Raw genomic sequence first — 27873 nt, 5'->3', positions numbered from 1 at the left:
TTTGGTTGTAACAAATATGACCACATTGCCACCAATTGGTGAGAGGGATCATAGGGTCTTGACTTGGGAGGTGGCTAAAGGTGTGGAATTTACAATTAAGACATTGTACATGTGGAATTATTGGGCTGGAAAGTATGACAAGCTTAGGAGTTTGATTGGTTCAGTGCCATGGTATGTACAACTGCAAGGACTAGAAGTTGATAGTGCATGGGAGGCAGTTAAGAAGTGTTTGCATGAAGCAATGGCTGAATGTATACCTAGAGTCTGAAAAATAAATCAAGTAAGGGTTAAATGAATGAATAACACCATTAAGCTTGAGCTGCAAAAAAAAGAAACAACTATGGAGGGAATTTAAGGAGAAAGGTGACCGGCAGGCACATGAACGGTATAAAGCACAGGCCAGAAGGGTAACGAGTGTGGAAAGAAAAGCAAAAAAGGATTACGAAAGAACATTGGCCATGCAGGCTAAAGAGAATCCTAAACAGTTCTTTCGATATGTTGCAAGTAAAAGGAAAAATGTATATGGCAGAATGATTTTAAAGAATGCTGATGGTAGGGAGTAACTGAATCAGTTGATATAGTTGAGTTACTGAGTGAGCACTTTGCAAGAATATATCATCCAGGTGGTGACATTGCAGAAACGAATGAACCAGTAGATTATATGGGAATTGTGGTGAATGAAGTGGAGGTGAGTAGTCTATTGCATAACCTCAATGTCAATACATCTCTGTGGGATTGGATGGTATACCAGCTCGTGTTGTACGAGAAGTGGCTAAAGAATTGTCAGTACCCTTGACCATTTTGTTTAATTTGAGTCTCCGGTCTGGGTTAGTCCCGAGGGGGTGGAAAGAGGGGAAAATAGTTCCACTGCATAAAGGAGGTTCCAGGACTGCTGTTGTAAATTACCGACCGATTAGCATATCAGGAATCATTGTCAAGGTCTTAGAGAAATTAGTCAAGAAAAGAATACAGGATTGGATAGATGAAAATGGGATATTGTATGGGAGACAACATGGTTTTGTGAAGGGTAGATCATGCCTCAGTAACTTGCTCACGTTTTATAACACAGTGACAGCTGAACTGGATAAGGGTAATGGGTTTACAGTGATTCTACTGGACCTTGCCAAGTCCTTTGACAGGATACCACATGGAACCCTAATCAGTAAACTGGAGCAGATGGAGATGGATATAGGGTTGGTGAGATGGATAGGAGGGTGGTTGATGGAGAGATACCAGAGAGTGGTTTATTCAGGAGTGGAGTCTAAAAGACGGCTTGTGACTAGTGGTGTGCCGCAGGGCTCTGTTCTTGGACCATTACTTTTCAGTTTGTTCATCAATGATATAGGAAAGGATCTGAGAGGAAGTGTTCACTTGTTTGCTGATGAGGCAAAGTTGGGTAGAGCAATTGTGAGTGCACAGGATGTCAAAATTTTACAGGATGATTTGGATAGTTTGGAGGACTGTGCTAGGAAAAATGGATGTCAATTTAATGTGACAAAGTGTAAGGTTATGCACTTTGGGGTGAAAAGAATAGCAGCAGTATATCACATTGGTGGAACCATACTCCAGGAGATTGATGAGGCCTGGGATTTGGGAGTGTTGGTGGATAGGGAATTGAAGTTTAGGGGACACATTGCAAAAGTGGCTAAATCAGCTCATCAAATCACTTGGCTTCTGAAAAATACTTTAACATGCAGAGACAAACAAGTTGTTGTTCCTCTGTATCGAGCCTTGATAAGACCCCATTTGGACTACTGTGCTCAGTTATGGGTACCAGGGTTTCATCGTGATGAGGAGGAAGTGGAGAGGATTCAGAGATGAGTGACCAAGATGATAGCAGGTCTGTGGAATGAATCTTATGAGAATAGGTTGAAGATTTGTGGGTTGCAGAAATTGGTCGATAGGCAGAAAAGGGGTGATATGATTGAGACATTCAAATTGCTGAAGGGTTTCTATAAGATTAATCCAGAAGATATTTTTGAAAATAGGACTGGTGGTGGGAGGACTAGGGGCTATGCATGGAAGCTGGTCAAGAATGTGGTTGACAAGGGTGTTAGAGCTAGGTATTTTACTTGGAGAGTGGTGAATGATTGGAATAAGCTGCCAGAGTCTGTTGTGGGTGCTACGACCGTGAATGAGTTCAAGGCAAGGTATGATAGATACTGTGTGGATGTTGAATAGTTGTTCTTGACATTATGTTAGGGCCTCTCTTGATGAGTCTGTCGACTCCTTGGAGTTGCCCGGAACATTAATAATAATAATGTTGAGTGGTAGTCTCACATGTTCTATGTACTGAGTAGGGGAATTATTGATGCTATTTCATGTGAACATTTGCCATGGAAATATTTATAGAACACACATTGCAGAAACCAAATGGCTGTTCAAAAGTGGGTGCAGTGAGTTGATAAGAGATGGGTTATTAATTAATCTAATTGTCATCCTCTGTATTGATTTAAGCATTTCAAGGGGGCACTTAGGGGTGGGGGCAACCCCAAATGTGAGAGCAGGATTCAATAGCAAGGTGAATTTGTAATTTGTGCAAGGTTAACAGTTGTTTGGAAGTAAAGTAACATCTTGAGTGAAAGAGAAATCATAGTTTTTTGGAAGCTGAGAAGGCAATGCTTGTAATGTGTTTATTACAGGAAAATCTAAAGGCTTAATATCAGGGTGATTCCAAGAAGGAAAAAGAAGGAAGGGGCATTTACTATAGTCAGTTATGTGTGCATTGGAGGCAAAGTTCAAAACCAGGAAATTAGTTTTTGCTGTGGGTGATGATGTAGTAGAGCCATCTGGGTATGATGAGGTGGGAGTAGTGTCGGGTAAAAGTTACAAACAATTGCTTTGGTGAGAGACAAAAAGGTTTAGCTGCTGTTTGGACAAGATGCAAATTTCCTGCTTTTTTGCTTTTTCAACTCTGCTTTGGAGGTACTGATAGTTTTCTTGTAGCTATTTTGATCTTGAGTGTAAGCACCAAAGTACAATGGAGATTATGATGTAAACCAGTTGTGGTATACTTGATGTTTTGTTTGTACTGCCTTTCCACATCTTTTGGAGAACCACAGCTTAGTTAGGAGGACAACATTTCAGAGTAATATGTTTTCTCTGAAATGTTGTCTTCCTAACTAAGCTGTGAATGACTTCAGTCATCCTAAGTAAGGATGACTTCAGTGATACGTTTGGTGCATATGTTTGGGTTGGAAGGACAAAAATCAATAGTCCAACCATGAGAATGAGGCAAAGAAGTCACCGATTAGCAATCATGACCTTCTCAATTCACTCCTATCATACTGAGGCAGCAGACTCAATCTTGACTTTCCCACTCTTCTTTTTGATTTTATCAGAAACTCATTCATGTTTTCTCTCATTGCATATTTCTCACCTTTCAAATCATTTGTGATTGCCAAAACATCGAATTTTTTCACTTTTTCCCTCGGCAAACTGTATTTCACTAACATCCTTGATCTTCACACCCAGTAAATATGCTTTCATCAATTTTTCATTAAGTACTCCTCTTATTATCAAATCTGCATACAATACCTCTCCTTACTCTGAGTTTTTCTCGATTTCATACTTTTCCTATTCACATTTGCTCTTATTCTCCCTCCTGTTGTACTACACACATTAAGTATTTCTCCAGTCACTCAAGCTCATGTTTTGTCCTATGAAGGACTTTGTGTAAACACACTATTTTTCTCTTCACTGTCACCTCATTATCCACTTTACTTCAGTCATTTCTTTCATACTCTCATTCATATTTTGTCCCTTATCATCCACTCCTACATGCTTTAAACCACTTTCACTATTCTGCCTTACATACATTGTTATCGCTTTCTTCATTCTCCCTTCCATGTGACTTGCATTTCTTGTATTCACACAAAACATTTTGCATGCACACTCTCACCACTCTCATACCTTAAATCATTCACTCTGCAATGAGTGCATGCACAAAATCTTTCACGATAAACTTAGCAAACAATGATGCCTTGGCTACCATTTTCCTTGTACTCAACGATGCCATGAAAAATGCTTTTTTGAACAATATCGTGTATTAAAATTTGTGCACACACACACACACTCTCAATTACTCAGTCTAAGTACATAAAATACTACCTATAATAATTACTAAAATTACTACTATTTAATAAAATAAAAATAATGATCCATAAGCTATGTTCTGCATCGCTACTATTATGCACTGTGCTAGCACTAGAAGAGATTTCAGCGTGTTTCTTTTTACTGGATCAAAGGCCTTTTAATAATCTATGAATAGAACATGAGTATTTATATCAATATTACTGCATATATTATGCATCCAGTAGACTTATTTCTCAATAATTTTAACATTTTGATATATGCTTGATTTTTAAATATTTTCAAAAGAAAGCACTTCTTTTGAAAATATTTAAAAATCAAGCATATATCAAAATGTTAAAATTATTGAGAAATAAGTCTACTGGATGCATAATATATGCAGTAATATTGATATAAATACTCATGTTCTATTCATAGATTATTAAAAGGCCTTTGATCCAGTAAAAAGAAACACGCTGAAATCTCTTCTAGTGCTAGCACAGTGCATAATAGTAGCGATGCAGAACATAGCTTATGGATCATTATTTTTATTTTATTAAATAGTAGTAATTTTAATTTTAATTGTTTTAATTGATGAAATAATAGGAAATAAAAAATAACAAACCTAATAACAGACACCAGCACGGTGTCTGTTATTAGGTTTGTTATTTTTTATTTCCTATTATTTCATCAATTATAGATTTAAGGCCTTCTTCTCAGGTGAATTTGTGCATTCTTTATGCCTATACAAGGAATTTGCTGTTTTCTCATTACTGAATAGGATAAAGTCAGTTAATCTTTATTGTAGTAATTGATATTCAGGAACACAGCATAAGTTCATTCAGAGAAAAAGAATAAAAGCTTGTGAGGCGGTGGAGGAGATCACTAGGGGTATGAAAAAAAAAAAATTCTTGGAGTTAGGAAAAGCAATATCAGTATTAAAATATGGGTGCACTTAGTAAACACCTAATTCAGTGTGAGCCATAAATACAAGCATCCTCTGAGAACTAGCAACACCTGTAAATACTTTATTCTCCATCTTAGGAATAGATTTATTGGCTGTGTGGTTGGAGAACAATATGAACTAGAGGTATTAGGAAAAGAATGTTTTTCTTCACTTATCTGCACTGCCCTCAATAAGATAGCTCAAATAGATTAATTTGAGTGGATCAGACTTTGGTAATTCAGTTGGAACTACAAGCAGCTTCATGTCTGCATTATTTTGTATACTTGTATATGAAGAATAGCTCTTTTTTTTCTAATTAATAACAAATTATATACTGAAGTTGTAGAGTTTCACAAATTAAATTGTGAGGTAATGACTTATTTTAAAATAATGAAAATTGTAATGTTAGGAGGTGGAAAAATTTCTAATTTTGATTGCCAAATCTCAGTTTCAATACTTCATTATTTCAACAAAATGCACAACATTCAGTATAATTTTCATTTTAATATATTACAACCTGTCTTTGGTGTTATAAGTTTTTTTTCAGTCTACAGATAAGTCAATTTATTTCATACAAAGTTGAAAGAATATTTCCTCCAAGAAATTTTGATTTTTTTTGTCGACCTAACTCGTAAGCTGGCTTGAGAACATATGCAGTCTACAGGCATAATACTCGCACTTCAGCTGTTTGTCATGGTATAAACACCTCCACTTCCTTAGTACTGTCAACTTAGCTTGTGGAATACACAAATCACCAGACAGGATCAGATCTCTCTCTTTGAACTAATACAGGTACAGCACACCAAAAAAAAAAAAAACAGTACTGAATAACTACAATAATATATGAGTAAACGAGTTTATTAAGAAATATATGTTTACACATGATATGTACATCCACAATTGTTTTTGGACTCATGGTCGAATAAAACAACAGTATATTATGTGCTTGAAATGGGCACCTTGTTTTTCAAAACAGGTTTCGCAGCGCATGCCAAGGTTCTCTGCCATCTTGGAGAACAGAGGTTGGGCATCTGCTGGACATATAGTGTAATTTTATCCCTTAGTTCATGAAGGTTTGAGGGCAGGTCATGGTGAAATACCCATTCTATTTTTTGCACGACACATCTTATGCAAATCCTGGGTGAATGGAACCAACACATTCTCAATGTAGTGTTTGCTAGTCAAGGTCACAGTTACACCACCCTCTTCAATGAAGTAGGGCCCAATTATACCATGGCCAGAAACTGCACACCATAAAACTGCATTTGGAAACAAAATTCAAGTCCCAAGAAACTAAGAAATCTGTAGGTTCATCTGTTTTACATGAAGTCTATTTCCATCTAAGCAGTCATCTGAGAACCAAACATTATGGAGGAAGGACAAATCTTCATAGACAGTGACTAGCATGCATGCACAGTATTCCCTCCATGCAAAGTAATCTGTTGCTGTTAAACACTGACCCACCTGAATGAAGGCACCCAACTCCTTGAGGATTCTCTGTAGTGATCACCTCCATATCCCAAGTTTTACTGCTGTTTGGCAGTGACTGCATTTTGGAGACTGCATCTATTGTACACAAGTGTGTATACAATAAATGCATGTACACACACTTGTCATTTGTGTTAACAGTTCGTGGTCTCCCTGAATGTCCTTTATATTGTGGCAGACCACTCCCTGTACATCAGAACCTCTCAGTTAAGGCAATGATGACTCTATTGCTTGGGAAATGCTATGAACAAACTGCTCACAAACATGTTGTAGACTTAGACTATTTTCCCTACTAACTCTGTATGAATGAAAGTAATGCTCATTAATAGACATCTTTTCTTCCAACAGCAATACCATTGCTACAGCTAAATGTAATACCGTAGATGCTATGCATGCTCTTCTATTAATGTGCATTCAGTCAAATGGAATATTTCATAGCATGTGTACTGAAGGGAGTGTTGAAGTTCAGTACTTTTTTTTTTGCACTATATAGTATTTACTTCCAGCCTCTCTTGGCATAAACATACCACATCCAGTAACATCCTCACCCTCTAAGACATTCCTTTTTTTATGATATTTCACACCTTCCCAGCTACTGGCCCCATAAAAATTCCAGATCTGCCCATAATCAGAATACTGTTCACACATTTGGGGTGCTGGACCTAACCCACCCACCCCTAAAAATTCTTGATATTGTCCAGAGGAGAGCACATGGGCCCATAGATGACCTCTTTCTCACAGATGCACTGTTTTAGCTTTGTCTCTCTTCTTCAGGTATCTCCATTATCACTGCTCCAATGAACTGCTAAACATCATTCTCTGCTTTCTATTGGCCCCTGTTAAAAACAAGCAGCAGCTGCCAAGCATTGATTTTCAGTATAGTTCGCCCACTATTTCTAGATCCCTTCTTGGCTTGGTGCCAAGAATGGTCGATTCATGCTGAAGGGGAGAAAGAAATGAAGGATGTACGAATTGGTCGCCAACATGCGAAATCACGTGCTTTCTTGTCTGTCGCTGTACTAGTACTAGCTTGATTTTTGTTGTTCTCTTTTTGCATTATTTTTTTATTATTAATTTGTATGATGGATCCAGTACAGTCAACAAGTTCTATTGTTACACGTTTCAGTAGCTCTTGCAAAAGAATATTGAATAATGTGCTGACATTCTGTGAAAATGAATCGTCAGAAGGCCGTCTTCTTGTTCCCCTTTCTCAAGTCATAAAACGTGCAAGTGCAATTGCGGGCGTATCGGGGTCGACTGTTAAAAGAATTCGTAGGGAATCAAAAGGTGAAGGTAAGCCAAAATTTAAATCTCCTAAAAAAAAAAGCGCCAGAGAAAGAAAACCATCGAAACCGTTGCTTTGAATGATTTTGATGTAGACGTTATAAGAAGAACTATTCACGAATTTTACGTGGTCTAGAAAAGAGTGCCAACTGTTCCGAAATTGATTCCTGTGCTTAAAGAAAAAATTAATTTTCCTTGGAAAAGAGAAACTTTAAGGAAAATACTTCATGAAATCGGATTTTGTTTTAAAAAGTCCCAGAATAAAAACAAACTTATCATGGAGCGAAGTGACATTGTTTTATGTAGAACGCAGTATTTGCACGTATTAACACTCTACGTACATTTTTCCAACTGTTATACAAGCAAAATAGTTACACTTTAAAAACAGCAATGTTCGTAAAAGAAAAGCTAAATTTTCCGACCTGTAATAATAAACAAACTCAGTTTGTTTATTATTACATCCCAGAAGACAGACTGATTACCCTATTATCGGAATGGATTCTCCTTTTTCTGACATGCGCAGAAGTATCGAGGGACCTCAAATCGGTGGGCGAACTATACAACTACAAACATATCAAGCCTGCTTCTTCTCTTCTACATTTATTTCATCTACCGCTGTCCTGTGGAGCAGCCTTCCTCATAATGTTCCTAACAACTTAAACCTCCAGCTCTTTTCAAGAAAAATGTCCAAGGATTTCTTATTTCTCAATCCTTTCCTGCACCAGCAAAAAAAAAAAAAAAAAACTACCTCAAGCATTATCAGTATAGTCTGCGTGTGACGTGAAAATTTTCAAAGAATAGTTTTATCATCATTCAACTCCATGGAGTCAGGACTTGGAGGAGGAGGTGCTATTGTCACATCCACACAGCACACACATGGCTCAGCAAATTGTGCTATAAACTCATTCACTTTTCTGCATTCGCTATGCTGTTAGGCAATACATTCCACTCACTACCACTATCTGTTCAAAAAATCTGCTTCCCATTCCTCAAACTGTTCATCCACACATCTTTTAGGGCATCTTGTTCTATCTCTGTCTTCTCCCATTCTATGAAAAAAAATATCTTCCATAATCCAGTGTGCCTGATGACTTGTATCTCAATCATATCTTACTTTATCTCCATACAAGGCTATACAAATTGTGTTTCAATCATTCTTCATACCTAACATTCCAGAGACTGAAACCACTTGAATCATTTTCTGGCTTGGTTGGCTGAGTGGTAAGCATATCTGCTCTCCACCAAAAGGCTGCGGGTTCGAATCCCTCCATGAGCATGGATGTTTGCGATTGTCTGTGAAAATACTAGCGGTGGTGGGTGGTAAATGGCATTGGTGTAGTTGCGGTTCATTGTATATGATGGATTGAGTGGTATAGTAGGTGCCCTCCCTCGATGAGTCTTTGGACTCCCTGGAGGTGTCACATAATAATAATAATAATATTTGCCTCCAAACCCTTTTCCAATATATCCTTATCCCTTTGAAAACCATCTGAGCAATAACAGTAGTCATCCATATGTGACCTGAACAAAGCCTTTCAATGGTAATGATAATCTATTTTCTTCTATATTTTACTGTCCTCTGCGTTATTCATCATCATCATGAACCATGGGCTCACTGCCCGTTGATGTCTGATGCCCGTTTCACTATCTTCCACTTTTCTTTGTTCAGTGCACAATGTCGCAGTTTTTGTACACCCATTCCACACCAGTCTTTTATATCATCTATCCATTCTCTGTATAGTCTACCTCTTCTGTTTGAACCATCCAAAATACCAAACATAAATGTCTTTATCTTCCGGTCCTCACTCATTCTACAGATGTGTCCAAATAATTGCAGCTTCCGTTTTATAATCTTATGCATTAGATTCTGTTTTGGTTGTATCTTCTGATAGAGCTCTTCGTTGGTGATTTTCTGTACCTATCCTATTCTTAGAATCTTTCTGTAACAAGTTCTTTCAAATGCCAAAATTCTTTTTCTTGATTCTTTATTTATTACCCATGTTTCAGATCCATACGGTACACCACTGAAGATGCATGTTTCCAGTACTCTTAGTTTTGTTTGCAGACTGATCACTTTACTTTTCTAGATGTTATCCATGGCCTTCAGATTTGTTCTTCCCTTTGCAATCCTGATCTTTATTTCTTTTTTACAGTCCAAGTCATATGTCAGTTTACTTCCTTTTCCTACCTCTCTTCTTAAAATGTCCATATCATGCTTATTACCTGGTGGTGATATCTGCTTCAATTCTTCATTCAGTTTCCCAATGCTATCTGAATCTAGTTTATCTTCATATAACTCACTACAGTATCTTGTCCACTGCTGTACAATTTTTTCTTTATTCATCAATACTTTGCCTTTTTCATCTTTAATTGTGGTCTGTTTTGGTTGCCACTTTCTATTAATGGTTCTGATAATTTTGTATACTTCCCTTGTTTTATGCTCTCCATAGTACTGTTCTATATTATTGCATTGAGCTTCTAACCATTTCATCTTATCCATTCTGACTGCTTTTTTCACCTCATTACACTTTCTTCTACGTTGCTCTTCTATTTGTTCTGATGTATCCCTTCTTATCTTCAACATTCTTTTCTCCTGTACTAACTTCAGTGTTTTCTTGTGTAATCCATTTCTTCTTGATCTTCTCTTCTTCTGGTACTGTTTCTTCAACTTCATCTTCTATCGCCTTCATTACTCTTTTCACTCTTAAATTCGAGTTTTTTTCTTTCTCCACACTTTTAAGTTTCTCTTCTAATACTGTTCTGTACCTTCTTCCTATTTCTGCTTCACTTATTCGTGCTGTATCTCTTCTATTCTGATGTTGGGGTTTATATTTCTTTTTTAATTTCATCTTGATGTTTGCAATCACTAAATTATGGTCCGAGTCTATATCCGCTCCTTGAAAAGTTCGACATTGCTGTACTGATGTTATCCATCTTTTAATCATAATCATATCAATCATGTTTTTGGTTTTCCCATCATTTGATCGCCACGTCCATTTTCTACACTCCTTTTGTTGGAATCTTGTGTTACAGATCATCATCTCGTGGTCCACAGCAAATTCTAACAATTTTTCACCATCATTATCTATTCCAACTTTGGCATTCCAATCTCCTTCAATAATTAGCACATCTTGCTTTGGTATTGTTTCTATTGTCTCTGTCAGATCTTTGTAGAATAAGTCAATATCCTCATCTGTGCTGTCAGATGTGGGTGCATATATCTGGACTATTGATATGTTGAGTGGCTTTGCCTGAAATCTTGCTACCATGATTCGTTCATTAACTGGTTTGTAGCCTAACAGTGCCTCTCGAGCTCTTTTGCTAAGGAGGAAGCCAACTCCTGTTCGTGCATGGTGTCATGTCCTGACCATATTACTTCACATCCATTGATCTCTCCAGATGATGTCCATCTCATCTCTGCCAATCCTAGTATATCCCACCGATATCTCTTCATTTCCTCATGAAGTAGTTCTAATTTTCCTGACATCCAGAGTGTCCACACATCCCACGTTCCTACCGATAACAGTCTGTTCCTGTTTCCTTTCGGTATCCCATTTTTCGATCCAACCCCGATCGCTCGATTGGTATCACAGGCCTTGTTTATCCGGGCGACGCCCGAGCCAGCATGTTGTAGCTGTTGATTGTATAGGCATCAGATAACAATCATGTTTTTTCCTTACGGTCAGAGCATCGACACTCATCTGACCGACCCTCCTCCTTTATCCAGGCTTGGGACTGGCATGAGACCCCTAAGGATCCCATGGCAGAGTTTCTGCATTATTGCTATAATTCATTTTGATGCCCTCACAATTTTAGTAATGTATTCTCTAAATTTTAGGTGCTTGTTCACCATCCTCCTCCTCTCCATCTAGATCTTTGTATCCTCTACTTTCTGCAAGATATCCCCCACCAGTTGTATATTCCGCATTCTGTCTTCGATTTTCAAATTTTTGATATCTTACATTTCACAACGTTTAACTTGTCCTCCCACTCACTTGCCTACTGCATATGTTATTTAAATCCTCCTGTAAATAGCCACCTCTGCTCTACTTGTCATAGCTCTTCTCAACTTTGCATCGTCTGCAAACATCTGCATATTTCCATTTAAACCTCATCTAATATCATTAACATATAAGTTAAACAGCAGGATTCTCAAAAAGATCCCTGGGCATACCACTAGTGGGTTTTCTTTTCTGGATCACTGCTTTCCCATACAAAACTTGCTGATTTTTACTAGACAGCCAGTCTCTTATCCAAATCACTAATCTGTCATGTAGTAATCTATCAAAGGCCTTTGCAGAAACCAAAATTTACCAGTGTATATGCATCTCCCTTGTCCAACATATCTGGTACCTTATTGTAGTATGTAAGTAGATTGCCAAAACACGATCTAACTTTAACAAACCTATACTGATTACACTTGCTGATGTTATCAAACTAATTCTCAATCCAGGTCTGCACACTGACTGCTCCAAAACTCTAACTTCAACTCACATATAGATCTGTTTATAATGCAAAACAGTATTATCACTTCCTTTATGAAGTAGAACAGTTTTGCCCTATTTCTACTCCATTTGAGCTTGCTCCATTGTAAGACTTTTCTTACACAAGTTTATCAATGCTTCTTTTATTTCATTGGAACACTCCCTTCAAACACAAGGTGATATGCCATGCCATGAAATTCTCTTGCCATATTAACACCAAGTTTATGTAATTACTCTGCTCAATTTATCATTCCCTCCTCCTTTATTCTTCCCTCTGTTCTCAAACTGTGCATATTGCACAATATGGTAAAATAGCTTGATCAGTTAATTAAATATTTCAACTATATCCTCTACAGTTAGCATTTTGCCATTTTCATCAATGAATATCATTTTATATTCATTGATTTATATTCTTCTTTGTCACATACTGAAAGAATCCTCTGGATTTGCCAATTTCATTAATAACAATAACAGAGACCTCCAGAGAGTCAAGGACTCATCGAGGGAGGCCACATACTACACACACAAGCTATCAAACTTGTTCTACAATTCATTCACACTGCTTGCACACACAGCATCCAGTGGCAATCCATTCCACTCACCACTTTGAGAGAAAAATCTAGATCGCATCCTCTTCATGGTGGCTTTCATTCTCAGCTTCCAGGGATGCCTTCTTGTTCTTTTCCTATCCTTCATAAAATGAAAAATTCCATCAACTGAAATCCTGTATGACCCTTTCAGAAGTTTGTAAGTCTTGATCATATCATCCCTCTTTTTCCTATTTGTTAGTCTGCAGTCTACAAATTCTCAGTCTGCCTTCATAATCAGTAATCCACAATCCTGATATCATTTCTAACATTCTCCTTTGCACTATCTCCACTGTATCAGAATCACAACGGAAACCAGGGGACCAGACCTGTGCACAGTAGTCCAAGTGAGTTCTTACTGAAGCCTTGTAAAGAGGCAAAATAACATCTTTACATGTGAAAGTTTGTTTCAGCATTGCAATTATCTTTTGAGTTGTATTTGTAGTTTTTGCTATTTGTCCTTGAACTTCAATTTCCTATCTACTAACACTCTAAGATCCCTAGCCTGATCCCTTTCTTCTAACATAATTCCACCAATATATCACTGGAGATCTAATCACACCAGAGTGCATGACTTTACATTTATTAACATTGAACTGACATTAATTTTCCCATGCCCAAAATTTTAGCCTATTCAAATCATTCTATGAGTACTGCATATCAGCCACATTCCTGATTACCCTTGTTATCTTATCATCAGCAAATAACTGTATGTCAAATCCTTCCCAATGTCATTAATGTACAGATCGAATAACAGTGTACTAAGTATTGAACCTTATGGTACATACTGGTTATTACCTTAAATCTTGCAGACTCGCATCCCCCATATACTACTTTTTTGATATCTGTCTATCAGTCATCCTCTTATCCATGCTAATATTTTATAATCCAATCCCATATTCTCCAATTTGTGATAGTCTTCCTTGCTGTATTCTGCAAAATCCAAAAGTATCATGATGTATTAATTCCCTTTCCTAGTTCAATGGTAACATTATTATAGAATGTGAGCAAGATGCTAAAACATGAATTTTCCTTAATAAACCCATTTCGCACTGCAAGCTTTAACCAACCTTTCCAGATTCTTCATCACCAGTCCTGAGATACTGATTGGTCGATAGTTGGACACATCGGTCTTTGCACCACCTTGTGCAGTGGGAGAACCATACATTCTCATCTGTTCACAAGCCAGTTCACATCTAATTAACAGAACATCCAAGCTAAAAACAAGAAACAATATGCTGCAAAAACTATGTGAAACAACTTGGGGTGCCTCAGCAACAATGCTTCACTGCACTTCTCTTGGTCTCATTTACTCTACAGTAAATGAGACCAAGAATACTGCTCATCTGTATGGTTGAACAGCGCCCATGTGTATTTGGTTGATGCTCAACTTAACTCCACTGTGTGCCTTATTTCTGGAACTGTAAAATCGACCCCAACCTACTGGCTTCCAGTGCTAAGCAACATTCCACCTCCACACATCCACAGATCCAACTTTCTTCTACATGAATACAGCAAAATCATGGAAATCCAAAATCTTCCAATCCACGAAGACATCCCACCCCTAGAAATGAACAAGCTAAAGTCAAGGCCCCCCTCCAATCTTAACAGCAAAAAAAACTTACAGAGAAGAATTTGAACATGAAGGAGAAGTGGAAAGAGTCCTGGTGTAACACTTCAATAGGGGTCTTCCATGAATTAGTGGACCCAACACAGATACCTTCGGGTTTTGACCTACCTCGGAAAACTTGGTTTGCCCTTAACCGAATCTGCACCGACCATGGCAGACGTGTAGATCACCTTTACAAATGGGACATGATTGCCTCAACCAGGTGCGACTGTGGATTACCCCACCCCACCAAACAATTAATCATATTACAGCAGAATGTGTCCAACGTGTATACAGTGAAAACCTGTCAGACTTCATCCATGCTACACCAAGTGCAGTTGACTGAATAATTAACCTAGGATAAGTTGTAGCCTATTTTTGAGTGTCTCTTTTATGACTATATTATGTCTTATTATTGTACATATGTCCATTACTATGTCCATGTCCATATATATTAAGGATTAATGTAATCTAACTTTTCATGTGTGAGCCATATGCTAAATAAATAAATAACCATACATTCTTTACATTCCTGCAGAATCTTTCTTGTTCTGAGGTTCAATTTATATAGCCTGTTCCAAAGAATAGCCAGTTCAGCTGAACACATTTTAAAAGTCCCTATTGTTGAATTCTTGTTCAGTTAGTGCAACAACTCTAATACCTCTTCCCCATACACCTGAGTTTCTTTGTCTAGTGAAGAGGTAACGGTGAGCTTAATGTTGCATACACTAGGTTGATAGCTTTCAGTAAAATGGGTACTCATCAGTTGAACAATTTCTTCTGCATCTGTCACCCTCGCACCATCTGCATTCAGTAGAGTTATTCTTTCATATTCATTCTTTCTTTTATTTGCAGCATAATGAATTGGGTTGTCTTTAGCTTGCAGAACCAGTTTCTTTTCATGCTCAGACTTAGCTTTCCTTACTACAGTTGTGACTAGTCTGGATTGCTGCTTATAATTTTCATAACACTGTATCCACATCATCCTTTTCTTACAAATCTCTTGCTTGATAAGATTAGACATCCATTTGACTCCTACCCTATTTATTCTTCAAACTCTCAGGACACATTCTGATATTGCATCATTTAAGTATTTTTGAAATGTTTCCCATGCACTGCCAGTATTCTCCTCAGTTGATAATAATTTCCTGCTTTGTAGTTCAGCATGTAACCTTTTCTGAATGGAATGTTCATCAACTTAGCCACTTCCCATGCGAGTACTGTATGATCACTATTACCAACCGGAGACAGAATAATCACTTCTTTAACTGAAACACCCTCTGACATTATAATCAAATCTAACACTCTTTCACCTCGAGTTTCTTCTGTCACATGCTGCTTGAGGAAGTTGTCCCATAACAGCTCAATAAATTCATTTTCATTCTTCTCATGAGATTCTACTTCTAGCCAATCAATATTTGGATAATTAAAGGCTCCCATTATGATTACTCTTTTCATGCTCATCTTTTTTATTTGGTGATGCACTTCTTCATCACCAAATAAATGTGGTGATGAAGAATCCATCACCTGGTGGATCACTAGCAACTGATCCACCAGGTCTGTAACAACAACCCACTATGTATTTGATGTTAGATTCCACCTCCCACTTCAAACTCACTACCACATGAAAAACTGTTACTAGTATTATAGTCTTAGGTCTCAACACTAACTGGATTCAAGTCATCTGATATCATTAGCTGCACCCCCCCCCTCCTCTCCTATTCTGTCTATCCTTCCTAAAAATAGTGTACCCTTATTCTCAATACCAGTTAGTATGTCTGATTCTGATAGCCTGGTCTCACTAATGCCTACAATATGAGGTCCCAACATATTGACCAAAGTAACTAATTTCTGCACGTACTGTACATTTGCTACCCTTTCCAACCAAGTCATCTTCCTATAAGCTGCCTATATTTACAAGAATTTTTGAGTTTTTGATATTTAAATGTGAATAATTTGGAGTAATTCATTTTAGGTTTAGTTCTGATAAATAAACATTTTTTTAAAAAAAATTGTATATGATTGTTTATCTGATTTTAATCATTTTATTATTAGTACTATTTCATTAATAATTATTAATTATTCATTTTATAAAGGCTATGGAGAGTAAATTACTTAGTGGTGGAAAAAATATCATTGATCATACAAATGAACAGCAGAGAGAGCTGGAACAGAGGAGACAAGAATTAGCAGAACAAAAAGTAAGTTCTCTGACATTTTTATTCCAAATATTGCCCATTCTAAGATTTGAGATTTTTAATATTTTCTGAACTCTATAAAAGAGTATTTGTTATTTCTGGCATTTTTAACACTAAGGAGAGAAAAGCTGCAAGATAGTTGATTATCTCTTACCAAGACTTTGCCATCATGTAATCTTTATTATAAAAATCAAAATACCAATACTTACTTAATTTTCCATGTCAAAAGAGAATTATAATTCCTGTAGTAATTGCTGAAAATTAGCTGTAGGAAGTTTTTCCCCACTTGGTTTCCCACTGAGGCAACTCATGGTAAAGGTGGACTAAGCTCTCATCACTTGTCTTAGTATCTCCCATAATGCAAAGCACATCTCCTTTCGGACATGTATAATGCTATGCATTAAGGGAAGGACTACTACCCAGACCAGTTTTGACCTTTATTGAGGTCTCGTCAGTGGGAGCCAGACCCAGAGGTGGTGATACTAAGGTGGAAGTAATGGAGAAGTCATATTTAAAAGGTGTGTCTCACCTTATTATTAAATTACTTTGAATTTAGAGAAAGATGTTGGAAGTTTTTTGTTGGTCTGGATAGTGGTCCTTCCTTTAATGCATAATATTATACATGTCCACAAGAAGATGTGCTTTGCATCATGGGAAATACTAAGACAAGTGATGGAACTTAGTCCACCTTTACCACGAGTTGATTCAGTCCTGAAGATACTTCAGGTGCAAACTTTGTTTGCTTACACTTGGATAAAGGATTAAACTAAATTTATTATAGTTTAACCAAGTGGAAAAAAACATCCAACATCTTTCTCTAAATCCAGAGTAATTTAATAATAAGGTGAGACATCTTTTGGCAACTCGTATAAGTAAATATGACTTCTCCATTACTTCCACTTTAGTATCACCACCTCTGGGTCTTGCTCCCACTGACGGGACCTGAATAAAGGTCGAAACTGGTCTGGATAGTGGTCCTTATCTTAATGCATAGCATTATACATGTCTGCAAGGGGATGTGCTTTGCATTATGGGAAATACTAAGACAAGTGATGAGCACTTAGTCCATCTTTACCACGAGTTGCCTCAGTCTTGAAGATACTTCAGGGGCAAACTTTGTTTGCTTACACTTGGATAAAGGATTAAACTAAATTTATTATAATGAAAATTAGCTGGTTTGTGTTTGTATTCCAAAACAGATAAATCCCCCCCCTCCCAAGAGTATTCATAGATGAAAAGTGGGCATTGGAACATTATGTTTGTTTTTATAGGAAAATTTAGACAAAGGAGTAAAGTGAATAATAATAAAGTAGCAAGCAAATTAATCTGAACACTCACGTTTTAAAGAAAAATTTTAATTTCATAAAAAAAAGAAATACAAAAATTAAACTTCAACTTTACCTAATAATTTATGTGCTCCTCTGTTCCTAATAAGTTCATTAATTCGCTTAGGCATGGACTCTACAAATGGAGTACACATTTTTCTTATTTCTGCATCTTGAAACTGTATTTTTATAATGGATTATGTTAAGTTATCCTTTGTATTACAATTTACATTTCCAAGTCTCGTTTTCATTATGGCCCACAAATTTTCTATTGGTTTAATGTCAGGAGAGTTGCCTGGCCACTGAAGTAATTGGATGTTATGATTTTTGAGGAACTCTTTCACTTTTTTTGAAGTGTGGTATGGAGCAAGATCCTTTTGAAAGATGAGTTCTTTGTATTTTTGTATTTATATCAGTTTTCTTCATACTGTCAACAGGCACAAGTGATCCCACCGTCATATGCAAAATAATCCCAGAACATCTTTTTAGCTGGGTGTTTAGCAGCTTGTTGAAGATGGGAAGGAGAAGTCTTCTCAGCCACTGATTTGTGAAATTAGGGTACTTGCTCTCCTTGGACAAAGAAATGGTTCTCGTCTGAGAATATGACCTTTTTCCACTTCTCAACAGACCAATCTTTGCACTTTTGCCCACTGGAGCCTCTCTTTCTGCAAAGTTTTCATCAACAGTTGTTTCTTTTTTGATCTGTGGGCAGTTCTCCCTGTTTTGAATAATATTTGACAGACTGTTATGTCAGAAACATTAATACCACTAGCTACCAAGTGTCTATTTAAGTCTACAGCAGACAATCTTGGATCCATTTTACTTTTCCTAACTAGTAAACAAACTTGAATAAGTGTAGTTTTCTTTTCTCGCCCACATTTTCCTTTTCTGTCAAGAGAAAAGGTACCTGTCTCCCTAAAGCTCTGTAAAATCACATTAACAGTACCCAAACCAACACCACACTGATTGGTAATTTGTCTTTGAGTCATGGATGTTTGCTGAGAAAGAGTACATATTTTTGAACGCTTTCTTGGAGATGTATCCATTTTATAGCTACATAGAATGAATAAAACATTACGAATGTCAACTTTTTTTACACTAGTAAAAATGCACAACGTTATTAATAAACATCATAGAAACAGTTAAAGCACAGCACTCAACAAAATAGTGAACTAAAACCAAAACTGAAAATAGTAAACCAAACCCAGAATTATTGTGAACTGAAACAAGAACAAAAAACAAACACCCCAAAAACTTGATGAAAATTTGTTTTGTTTGAATTAATTTGTTCACTACTGTAAATATAGGGGTATCTGTGGCACACAGCCTTGAAAATTAGTAATGACTAATAAGAAAATGGAATATTTAATGTGATTAAATCTCATTTAGGTTCTCTTGTATTTCTAGTACTAGAAAGTGGATCATATTTATAATATTACCTTGATTACCTTGATGGACCTATGGTTTCAGTCAAGATTTCTCCATGACTTCAGGTCGTAAAGAGTCCAGCTATTCCTGTCTTGGGCTTTTCTTCTCCATTTTCTTCCAACTTTCTTAATCATTGGGTCTTCCCACCTTAAGGCTGGTCTTCCAGGTTTCCTTTTGGTATCTCTCGGATACCAGTTTGTAACTCTGACTGTCCATCTGTTGTCTCTCATTCTGGCGAGATGTCCTGCCCATCTTCTTTTACTGTTGTAGATTGTTTTTATTATATCTGTGAGTCCAGACTTCTTCCCGATTTCTGTGTGTCTTACGTGGTCTATTTTGTTTATATTGCAAATTCTTCTTTCTATTGCACGTTGAGTTGTTATTAAGCTTTGTTCTTCTTTTAAAGTTGTGTTCCATGTTTCACTGCCATAAGTTAATGCTGGTAAGATGTGACTATTGAAAAGATGGGCTCTTATGTCTATATCTATGTTTTGGTTGGTAATTGTTGATTTTATTTTGTTGAAGGCTATCCAATCAGCTCTTTTTCTCTTTTTCTGCAATAATATTTATAATATTATTGCAGTTAATTGGTGCTGATAAAAGAGGTATTAGCATAACTGGCTTTTTTTAGCTTTATTGACCGACTCATTAAATTTCAGTATTGGGCTTAATTGACATTAACTACTCAAATGGCTATATGGATGAAATATATCAATTTATGCTTTCTTCTCGTAGAAAGGCTTAGACGTTAGTTATACATGCTTATTAAATAACTTAAGGAATTTGCAACCTACAAAGGATATAAATTAAATTAAACTTTAATCTGTATTTTCAATATTTCGGCAAAGTCATGTTGCCATCTTCACAGGAACTTAAAATAAAGACACGTGCACGCAGGCACTACACACAGTAAATGGGGATGAAGCAGGAAGCTATTGTTTCTCCTAAAAGTCCTGATGGTGCCCCCCCCCCCCCCCCAAGCAGGCTATGTAGAGATTCTTGGCTGTTGGGCTGAAGGTCTTCTGATGTAAGTCTCCCAAATTTGGGGCAGTCTCATGCAACCAAATTTGTTGAGGTTTGGCATGTTTCTTAGGGCTGAGGCTGATTCCATGAATAGCCTTTCAAATTTGAATTTACTACGGTGTATACCATGGCTTTCTTCCACTGTATTCTGTGGCGTGTATCCAGAGTGTGGTCTGCAAGAACAGAGTGGCTGTACTGTTGACACCGGATGTAGTCCTTGTGTTCTGAAATTCTGATATTTGCTGGCATTCCTGTTTGACTAAAGTAGAACAGCTTACAGCTGCAACGGACCTGGTATACACCAGGTAAGTCTAGGGGAAGTGGTTGGTCTTTAATGGAGCAGATAAGGGATGCCAATTTTCTATAAGGTCTGTAACATGAGGTCGTCATGTTTTTTTAGGATTTTGGTAATTTTTCCCGAGGTGCCTCAGATGTAGGGAATGGTGATGGATTTAGAGTAATCCTTGTTGTGAAGGGGGGGGGGTGGTCATTGGCTGAGAAAGTGTTGAGGATGTGGTTTAGTTCTGTGGTTAGGGCATTGTCAATTGAACAGATAAGTTTAGCCCTGTTATGTAGTGGCTTAATAACTCCATATTGTTGTCGGGGGGGTTGGTGAATGTATCTGCCTGTATGGGTGGGTTTTCTATAAATTGAGAAAACCAAGGTTCCATCAGGCTGGTGGGTGACTAGTGTGTCTAAGAAAGGGAGGCTGTTGTTTTTCTCTTTTTCCAGGGTGAACTTGATTCTGGGGTGTTTGTTGTTAAGAAAGAGAGGAGTGTACCAGAGCCATGTGGCCAAATAGCGAATACGTCATCAACATAGTGAAGCCATATGGTTGGTTTTTTGTGGGGCAGAGTTTAAGGCTTTCTCTTCAAAAGTCTGCATAAAGAAGTTGGCCAAGGGTGGGGAGAATTTGTTTGTAGAATTTTCCTTGCCAAACAAAATAGCCTGAGTTCATTGTGAACTGAAATAGCACTGAGATATCAGGAGGAAATTTAGCTTGGATTAGCTCTAAGGTTTCTTTGAGTGGGACATTTGTGAATAAGGAGGAGACGTCAAAACTGACCATTATGTCAGTATGTTGGAGTGTAAGGTTTTTTATGCTGGCTTTGAAGGGGACTGAGTTTTTATGTGTGATGGTGTGTTGCCAGTATAGTGTGTGAGCACTTTGGCCAAATGTTTAGCTAATTTGTATGTTGGGGGGAATCAATGCCATCCACTATGGGACATAATGGCACATTTTCTTTATGTATTTTTGGGAGTCCATATATACAGGGGTGTGGGTATGGAGTTAAACGGTTTTAATTTGTTAGTGACGTCTACAGTTGACGATCTAATAATTGAGCATTAAGCTTACGTATGTAATCCGTTTGGTTAAGTACTACTGTGGCATTACCTTTATCCACTTTGGTGATTACTATTTCTTTGTTTTTCTTCAATTCCTGCAGAGATTTATATTCCTTATTAGATGTGTTGGTTTTTGGTGGTCTTGCTTTGGTGAGAACACAAGTTACATCCAGTCTAATATTTTTGGCGATGTGGTTTGGAACGTGGGGGATCCCGCGTTCAATTTGGATCATTATATCCTCGGCCGGTAATTTTCTGGGAGCAATGCTGAAGTTGTGGCCACGTAAGAGAGCGTTGAGTGCTTCAGGCTTCAAATTAACCGAAGAAAGGTTGACTACAGTGTTGGTGGGAAGTTTTGGTTCGCAGGTCAAGTTCTTTTTTAAATTCTCAAATTTCTTGATATGTTGACTTCGTATTTTTAAATTCTTTATTTGCAGCAGTACATGACATGTCATATAAAATTGACCAAAGCTTGTGGTTTAACGTGCTGGAAAGCTCTTCTTCGAGCGCCCGAATAGCTAAGTTTGCGTCAGCTAGGAGAAAGCGAGTGCCAGCAATTTGTTCTCGTAGCAGAGCTTGACTGGTACGGTTATAAATTCGGACTTTTTTGTCTTCATTATTGAAATATGATTGTCACTTAATCATTTTTCAGAGTAATTATTCTAGACATTTAGAATATTCTTTATTATAGTTTTTTACACAGGAAGACTATTGAAATTTGTAAATTTCTTGTAAACTTGATTCCTTGAGTGATTTCAAACAAAAACAAAACAAAAAAAAAATAATAATAAAACTCATATATTAGCCTATCTGGGTTGGGAAGTAAGGCCAGTTTTCAATTCAACCATTATTAACTGCAGCACATAGTTGTTGGATTACATTCTTGGAGTTTGTAAGCAGTTATTATTGGATTGACTGTGCTTTTGCTTAAAATCCAGAGCTGCTATTGAGGAATACCAGTAAGTTTCACAATTGTAATAACTTTAATTGAGAAATTGTTATTGATATATGTATACACTGCTTGGAAGAAGTCAACATCCCATGATCAAAGTGCATTGTGACGTTTGTAGCCATTATAAATTATAGAAATATGATGTTCCCAAGTCAGTGCAACTATATCCAGCTGAAATGGCTGCAAGAAGGGAAAACTAAGTAAGTTTGAAAGAGCAGTTGTGATAGGATGCCATGTTGCAGGCCAGGCCTATATGTTTGACAAGTTGTTGACAAATTGGGCAGTCCCAGGTCAACCATCAGTGATACCATGCTTAGATGGAGTCGACTGCAAGTGCTACCCACAGTGGACAACTCACCCCACTCACTGAACCTGACCATAGAGTGCTACAAAGGATAAAAACTGCCATTTGTTGGCTGACACGTTGAATGTGAGTTGAATGAGAAATCCTGCTCTAACCTGGAATTGAGACCTAACATGGAACTTCTTCAAGCAACTTTAAGCTCGAGTAAACAGGGTGATGGGCTCGCATTAGTCAATGAAATTTATTTCCCAGTTAAAGACAACCCAAACATTCCATGCCCATGGTGGAGTTTAAAAATACGGCCTATTGGTTGGAGAGTGATACTTTATAATGTTTGTGTGCAGTGTTTAGTATTGTGTGTGAAGGCATCTTTAATCACTAATCTCAAAATATTATACTTAATGAAGTCCTAGAACAAATATATTCACAATCTTGAATACCTTGGAATTCCTAGAACGATTGTTATGATAGCAACTAAGTAAAGAGTGCTTTTGTTTATAATATTTGCAGCACAGCACATTAAAAGTAGATTATTAGTTGTTGTTTTTGTTGACATTTATTGGGTTCTTGAAGATCTCGATGTATGTGTGTGTAGGTACAAATTATTCACCATGTGTTGAAGCAACATTTACTTGCGGTGGAATGAATAATATTCATCATTTTCACCAGCTCATATATTAGCATTTATGTGATGGTCAAAGCCTTCTGTAATAGTCGAAATGAATTTTATCACTGGCTTTCAGTAAACATGTGGTATGGACTATTTGGGAACCAATTAATTTGGAGCATCACACCATGCATTATCAGGACTCATTCCAATGGTGTGATCATTGAATTGAACAGCCAAACCTTTGGAGGACATTTCATTATAAGCTAGGTTATTTTGAAAAATTATGCATTGTATATTCTGTTTCATTTTCATTCCAGTTTTAATAAATAAATTGCACCTGATATGTATTATTATTATTATTATTCAGGCCTCCATGGAATCAAGAGACTCATCGTGGGAGGTCCTTCTTAGGAAACACAATGTCTATCATACCTCTCCTTGAACTCATTAACCATTCTTGCTCTCACCACTCTCACAGGCAATGCATTCCATGGTTCAACTACCCTCCAAGCAAAGAAATCCTCTTCTCACCCTCTTGCTCACAGCTTCCTTTCATAACTTCCAGGGATGGCCCGTTTTCATCGCTCCTTCTCTATGTTCCACCAAGCGAAAGAACTCCCCGATGTCCACCCTGTAACTGCCTCTCAACAGTTTAAAGGTCTCGATCATATCACCTCTCCTTCTTCTATCCACCAACCGCTGCAGTCCACATTCCCTCAGCCAGTCCTCATAACTGATATTGTACAGTCCTGAAACCATTTTTGTTATCTGCCTCTGTACCCTTTCCACAATTAATTTATCCCTTTCAAATCCTGGGGACCAAATTTGAGGACAATAATTCAAGTGTGGTCTGATCAGGATCTTATACAATAGAATAATAACTCTTTTATCTCTTCGGGTCAGCATTCTTCTCGGTATTGCAGCAATCCTCTGGGTTACCTTCATTATCTTTGCAATATGCTCCCTGAATTTCAGTTTTCTATCAATCATCACCCCCCAGATCTCATGTCTCCCCTACTTCCTCAAGTACAGCTCCTCCAATAAAGTATGCACTATTACTGATAACCCTTCCCAGCTTCACATCATCTGCAAACAACTGAATATCCCCTTGCAATCCATCGATAGTGTCATTAGTATAAAGGTTGAACAATACAGATCCCAGTACTGAGCCCTGTGGAACTCTTCTTGTAACCTTCTGCTTCCTTGATATTGCCCTACCATACACAGCTCTTTGATACTATCAGACAGCCAATCCTGAATCCAGTTGACTAACCCGACATTTAAACCCATGTGCTGCAACTTAAATATCAGCTTATCATGTGCCATCCTGTCAAATGCCTTTGCAAAATCCAGAAAAAAATGGCAGTATATGCCTTTCCCTCATCAACTGCTCTTGTCGCTATATTATAAAAGGCAATTATATTGCTAAAGCAAGAGCACCCCTTTAACAAATCCATGTTGATCTCACAGATAACATTACCCTTGTCTGCTCAATGCTGTATATAATCCTTCACTAATTTCTCCTTAACAACTGCTGATGACACAAACTTAGATACTTCCAGTCTGCTACTGCCCTTATGCAACAGCACTATCTTACCTTCCTTCCATTCCTTGAGTATCTTTCCCACAGCCAGACTTTTATTGACAAGCCAGGTCAACAGAGCTGTCAGTTCTTTAGCACCTTTTAAAACTCGTGGCAAAATACCATCCACTCCCACAGCTTTACTGACATCCAGAGTACTCAGTATTTGGAACACACTCTCTCTCCTCTTGCACCTGTAAACCCTGAACCTGCCCTATCCCTCTGGTATTAAAACCTTCTTCTCCAGGATGAAATGCTCCAATAAAGTGCTCATTGAACAACTTCACTATGTCCTCTACATCAGTCACTCTATTCCCATTTTTATTCCACAGTGTCATTCTTTCACAATCATTTCTCCTCCTACTGGCCTAGCTAAAAAAAATCCCTAGGATTTTCTTTGGATCTTAGTGCCAATCTCTTCTCATATTCCAGTTTTGCCTTCCTCACCATACTAGTCACTCTCCTGGGCTGCATCTTATATTCTTTGTGCATCTGCTCTCCACCCCTCTCCTTATATCTCTTCCATAATCTCTTTTTCAACTGCAGTTCCTGTTTGATATTGTTTGTCATCAACTTTACACCAAATTGTGTCCACTTCTTCACTCGTGGAATACAGCTTACTATAGCTGCTAACAAATATTCCTTCACAATTTCCCAAGCACTATTGATATCCTGGCCTTCCAATTCTGCCCTCCATGGAACTTCCCTAAGTTGACATCTAAGACTGTTATAATCACCTGCCTTATAATTCCACATATGTTCCCTTTTCTTTGATACTGCTGCATGTCTATTCATCTTCCAAGTCAAAACCACATGGTCACTCTCTCTCCAGCTGGTGGGAGAGATGTCATCTCAGTTATTATCAGCTCTTCTGATGCTATGACCAAATCCAAAACTCTTGAACCTCTTGTTCCCTCTATTACATGTTGCCTAAGACATTTGTCTCTCAAGAATTCTAGAAATTCCATTTCCTTATTACTACATGCATTTTCCTCTTCCCAGCTTATACTACTGTAGTTAAAATCTCCCATAATAATCATTCTTCTTGCACTTGCCAAGCTCAACTGCCTAAACATCTGCTCACCACACTCTGTACCCCTTGGTTTGTAGCAACACCCTACTAAATATCCTGTCTTGGCCACTTCTACCTCACACCATATGCTTTCAAAAGCATCACTGCCTTCGAAAGCCTCTACTCTTAGAGGACATAAGTCATCACTTATCATAAGCAGTACTCCACCACCACATTTTCCTTTCCTATCCTGCCGAAAAATGCTGTACCCTGCTACTTCAATTGCTGTTATTATATCATCTTCTATCAACTACGTCTCTGAGATCCCAATAATTTTTGGTCAAGTTGATGCTATCAGCACCACCAATTTATCTCCTTTATTTTGGATACTTCTGGCATTAGTATAAAGCATAAAGATGTCACTGCTTCTATACCTATCATTATCCCCTCTAGACCCCACTGGACTCAGTGTTACCTGATGCCATCCCCCCCCCCCTTTCTTCAAGCACCCATTCCCACAAGAGGCCACCCCTGCTACCATCCACCCTGGAAATTCTAGTTTCCTTGCATTGACACACTGACTCGTTCAGAAAACAGCAATCTCTCCAGATGCCTTCATCCTTCCTCATTCAAATGCAAACGGTCTCTCGTATACAGTTCCATTCCTTAAATGCCTTCCAGGCATCCACATATTCTAATACTCTCTTCTGACACATTCTGGCTACTGTGCCATTCAGTATTACTGCTCTTCTGCTCAGCTCATCACTATCATACCTGGGCAACACGCACACACAATCTTTCCTCTCTGTGTTTTCTTTTATACAACCTCAAGCAAGAATCTCAGATCTCATGCTGCCCGATTTACATTGCCTCTCAAGTCATTCGTTCCCACCATCACAATCATTTCGTCCATCCTTTCACCCCTCTTAATTGCCATAGCTATGCTTTCTATCATCCCTCCAGGCAAACACTCCTTTGGCATCCTATCTTGCACACCACGGATCATCAAGTCTCCATACATCACACCTCTTACCACTCTGTTCCTTGATTGCTCACCAGCATCTCTCTCTCCTCTAACCCTTTCTCTCTGTGTTCCCCTACTTACCTGTTGTCCTGGCATTACTCTATTCCCAGTTCCAGCACTCCCTCGCATTCTTCTCATTTCCTCTCCCTGACTGTTTCCATTCTCCCCTCTTCTATCATTCCCGTAACTCTCTCTCTCATTCCCGTAACTCTCTCTCTCATTACCTCTCTTCTACTGCTCCTATTCTCTCTTCTTCTATCATTCCCATACCCCTCTCTCTCATTCCCTCTCTCCTGTTTCTATTCTCTCCTCTTCTATCACTCCCATAATTCTCTCTCACTACTACTCTGATTCACCTTGCATTCACCTAATCTCATCTCTCATACTTCTCATCTTGTTCCCAAGACATTCCACCTCCTCTTTCAGCTCATCTATCTCTCTCCCTCTCTCTGCAAGTTGGTCACTCTTACTCACCATTCATTCTCCCAATCAAGACCATCTCTGAAAACTTCACAATCATTCAAGCCTTCCACACTCCCGACTCTTATTTTTCATTCATATTTCACTCGTCATTCTCTTGTATCACACTACTTGTCTCC

General features: G+C 37.8%; 1 protein-coding gene across 5 annotated transcripts in view; it reads left to right on the top strand.

Moving 5' to 3' along the window:
• The window catches only part of Klp68D (kinesin-like protein 68D), a 479354-nt gene that overhangs the window by 282904 nt on the left and 168577 nt on the right, over positions 1-27873 (top strand). For all 5 annotated transcript variants that reach the window (XM_090410558.1, XM_090410557.1, XM_090410556.1 and 2 more), the window contains exon 16: positions 16566-16670. In XM_090410558.1, the coding sequence (XP_090266684.1) occupies positions 16566-16670 (105 nt within the window). The remainder of the gene's footprint in view (positions 1-16565; positions 16671-27873) is intronic.

Source organism: Typopeltis vanoorti, chromosome 20 (assembly GCF_054136105.1).
Source record: "Typopeltis vanoorti isolate ZY-2024b chromosome 20, IOZ_Tvanoo_1.0, whole genome shotgun sequence".
NCBI classification, from domain to species: domain Eukaryota; kingdom Metazoa; phylum Arthropoda; class Arachnida; order Uropygi; family Thelyphonidae; genus Typopeltis; species Typopeltis vanoorti.
The sequence above is the reverse complement of the archived record's forward strand: the minus strand, read 5'-3'. Positions and strand labels throughout refer to the sequence as shown.